At 40.8% G+C, this 3,626-nt stretch overlaps 1 protein-coding gene across 1 annotated transcript in view; it reads right to left on the minus strand.

Annotated features, from left to right (window-relative positions):
• The window catches only part of HAUS6 (HAUS augmin-like complex, subunit 6), a 40,309-nt gene extending 37,056 nt beyond the window's left edge, over window positions 1-3,253 (minus strand). Inside the window, exon 1 of the mRNA XM_004678012.2 lies at window positions 2,880-3,253. Within this exon, the coding sequence (XP_004678069.1) occupies window positions 2,880-3,007 (128 nt within the window). The 5' untranslated portion in view covers window positions 3,008-3,253. The remainder of the gene's footprint in view (window positions 1-2,879) is intronic.
• Window positions 3,254-3,626: the final 373 nt, after the last annotated feature.

Below are 3,626 nucleotides of genomic sequence, written 5' to 3' on the forward strand. Positions count from 1 at the left end.
AAAAAAAAAATTTTTATAATTCTAGCAATTCTCTTGAAATTTTCATTGCCTTGATTTTCCTAACTTATCAAGACAAAGTGTAAATAAATATGGCTATATGGAATGGAGTTAACACAGAAGTGGCCTAGAAGCCACTGGGTCACCCACTGCTCTGTGCTCACTGTGCCATCCTTACATCCCTCTTCCAACACCAGAACCAAGCTGGTATACCCAGGTGGAGAAGCAAAGCTCGGGCTCAAGCACAGCAGAAGCCCAGGAAATAGAGGGTTTCAGTTCATTGTAGAGCAGCAAACAACTAATGGACATGAGAAATCCCTGGACCACATTCTGTTGCATGGATTTTAAGATGAACTTAAGCAATTTCTAAGGCAAAGTAAGTAGAATTTGACATGGAGACACAGCCACCATATTTCAAAGTCCCGGCAATGAAAAACAGAATAGCATGAAAAATAAAATGAAGGAATTTAATTTCTGGGTAAGTAAAAATGAGATAAAAGCAGACTATATAATCTAATAGAAATTAGCATTGGTACTCAAAAAGGAAAAGTACCTGCCAAAGTTACCAGACAAAAAAATATTGAGTGCTCCTCAGTATAAAAAGGACCTTGCATGGGTACAAAAAGAATTGATTGGAATTCTGAAATATCAAAACAAGAGGAAAGTAACAAATAGCTAAAAAGTTAAGGTATCAAAAGAGACTAAACATTATCAAAAAAAGCAACAAAAACTTACTAGAATATAAGAGTATATATCTACAGATAATTCTATGCATTAATGAAAATATTTTTAACATTTAGAACAGGAATGAAGGGTTTATTTTTAACAAAGATCTGAAGTTATCTCTGAATGATTATTTCACTTGGTATTTCGTGGCTTTCAAATTCCACAGTTAACTGGGTTAGGAGTTAAGCAATTAAAAACAGCACTGGGATGCCTGACCAAATGGATGCTGAGACTGCCTGGCAAACACATAAAGCAATTTGAGATGACAAACGAAGTTAATATTAGTGCTCCCATGCTCATCTAAATGTCCAACTTTTTAGGCCTTAGAATGTTTTCACTCCTCAGGGACTACAAATAAAGTTCCTAAGTCTTTTCAGCTCCACAAGTTTGTTTTTGCACAGTAGCTTGTTCTCCTTGACACCTACTGTAATTTTTAAATATTTATTGAAGATTTGTTCATCCACTAAATTCTGTAAGGGAAAAACCTGTGTCTATTCTGTTCACTACTGTATTTCCAGATCTAACACTATACTCAATATGTTTCCATTTGCACAACCAACTTAATCTAGGCTTCTCTGCAAAGCTCCAGTTCCTCCTCTTAATGAATTCTCTGTAATGTGACCAGAACAATTTTTCAAAAATGCAAATCTTTTGAGCAAATAGCTAGGAATGAAACTTGCTGAATCATATGGTAAGCATGTTTTTAACTTTACAAGAAAAGTGGTTACACAATTACAGAAACAAGAAACAATTTCACAACAAAAAGAATGAATTTTACCATATTTAAGTATGTGAATAAGTAAAAGAATGTTTAAATAAACATGATATCACATTCATGCTTTTATATGGTGTATCTCTCCCAATGACTGAAATGACTGTAAACATAAGGGGTAAAAATATCTATGACAGGAGAAAAAAAAACTACCATGACTGGACCAGAATTTAACCTAGTTTAACTTACTTCCGGTCAGAAAGCAGACTGCAATTAACAAAAACTAAAGAGAAAAGTATGAATGCAAACAAACTGGACAGAAAGAAGCAGGCAGAAGCAATGGAATCCAATCTCAGCGGGAGGCCTAGAAAGCCTTTAAGCTTCTCTGCCAGTAAACAAAAATGAGACTGTGCTGTCCACATCCACTAATGTTAGACAAATGGAATACTATATTTACTAATGTATAATCTTAAGTTGTTGCTATCTAGTGTTCGTCCATTTTTAGAGGGTTTTTAGACAAAGCACTTTTATTGTAGACAGTAGTAACTTTTGAAGTTACCAAAAAAAAAAAAGGCACTAAATCCAGACAGCAGAATAGTTTAATATAAAGTTGGAAAAAATTCAAGTGGATGGTGAAGGCTAGAGGGGGAGCAAATTGTAGGTGAAATAATGAAATAATTACCTTTGAAATTACAGCTACTTTCACTGTGAAGTTACATTAACAGATAATCAAGTGGTACTTTAGAGACTGATGGATTAAGAAATAGAGATCTAATTACATTATTAAAGCACTGTCACTGGAAGAACTGAAATAATTACAAAAGTCACTTGATACTAACAGGAAAGTCCATGTATACTAAATTTCTCCTGGCCTGCAGTGACAAAGAATATAGGTGTTGCCTAAAGTTGACAAAGACATAAATATTTACGATCATCACCCTAATATTACTGGCAAAGTGGGAAAGGAGCGTTTCCTTTTCATCTTAACGCCTTTCTGGTTCTTACTAACCGTGCTTAGTTTTCTAACTCAAACCACAAATTACAAACTACATTACAAATTGCAAACTAAAGAGCAACCTACTTCAAAAGTTCCTTTGTGTCCTAAATGTGCCCGCACATACTGTTCCCCCGTCCTTCCACTACCAGCTCCCCACCTCTCAACTTCAGACCACCCGCTTCGCTGACAAAAATCAAGCTGCCCCTCTAGGTTGGCTCCGACTGCAGTCTACTGCCAGAAAAGAGCTCCCAGCAAGGCTCGGAAATTGATACAGACCGAGATGGCAATGAACCGGCTTGTGGGCTCTGTACCCAGTGCCTGGCGCACAGTAAACACCAGACGCCGACTCGATTCACCAACCCGAAGGGCCGCACAAGGTTGGGTCACCCCCACGTCTCCGGCTCAGGCTACCCCGCCCCGCCGGCGCCCAGGCCCAGGCCTTCTTACACTCCGAGATGCGTGTGCGAAACAATCTTTCCGCTGGCGATAGTCGCCGGACCTGGCTCGAAGCCGAGTGCTTGCAGATACATCCAGAGATGTGTCTTCTCGAACGAGGTGACCCAGGCTGAGCTCATCTTCGCGGTAAGTAGGATCACCGCAAAGGGGAAAAGCACAGGCCCACGGAATCAGAGGGCCTCAAACCCCTTCCCTACCGGCACCCGGCGGCGACGGCGGCCCCTCCAATGCCACCGCCTGCTCCACTCTCGCCCGAAGCCATTTCGCCTCAAACGTCCGGAGTCCCCAAGGAGTGGCGCCTCTAACAGTAACACAGAACCGCCGCCTAAGCTTAACCACCACAAACCGAGACTCCCGCGCTTCCAGAAAAGCTTCCGGGGGAAAGTAAGACTTCCGCGCTAACTAACTCCCGCCAAGCAACGCGCCTGTCTCTCAGTCAGGAAACTACAAGACCCACAATACATTGCGTGACGCTGGATTTTTTTTTTTTTGGCGCATGCGTAATCAAAGGCAGTCGCGCGCGGGAAATTTGGGAGTTGCAGTTTGTGGTCTCTGCGGTACATTTTGCTCACCAAGAGCTCTTGTGTTAAAAACCAAGACTGATGAGAGTGCTTGGTGTAGTAGGAAAAGTGCTGGGTTTCATCGTCAGTACTATTCTCAGTAGTTGTGTGACCCTACTTTAGTCTCTTAACCTTTCGATCAAGTCTGTCCGCAAAATCATTTAGGTCCTCCATTGCT

The sequence above is a fragment of the Condylura cristata genome, unplaced genomic scaffold (genome assembly GCF_000260355.1).
Source record: "Condylura cristata isolate star-nosed mole 26May11 unplaced genomic scaffold, ConCri1.0 scaffold00006, whole genome shotgun sequence".
In the NCBI taxonomy this organism is placed as follows: Eukaryota; Metazoa; Chordata; class Mammalia; order Eulipotyphla; family Talpidae; genus Condylura; species Condylura cristata.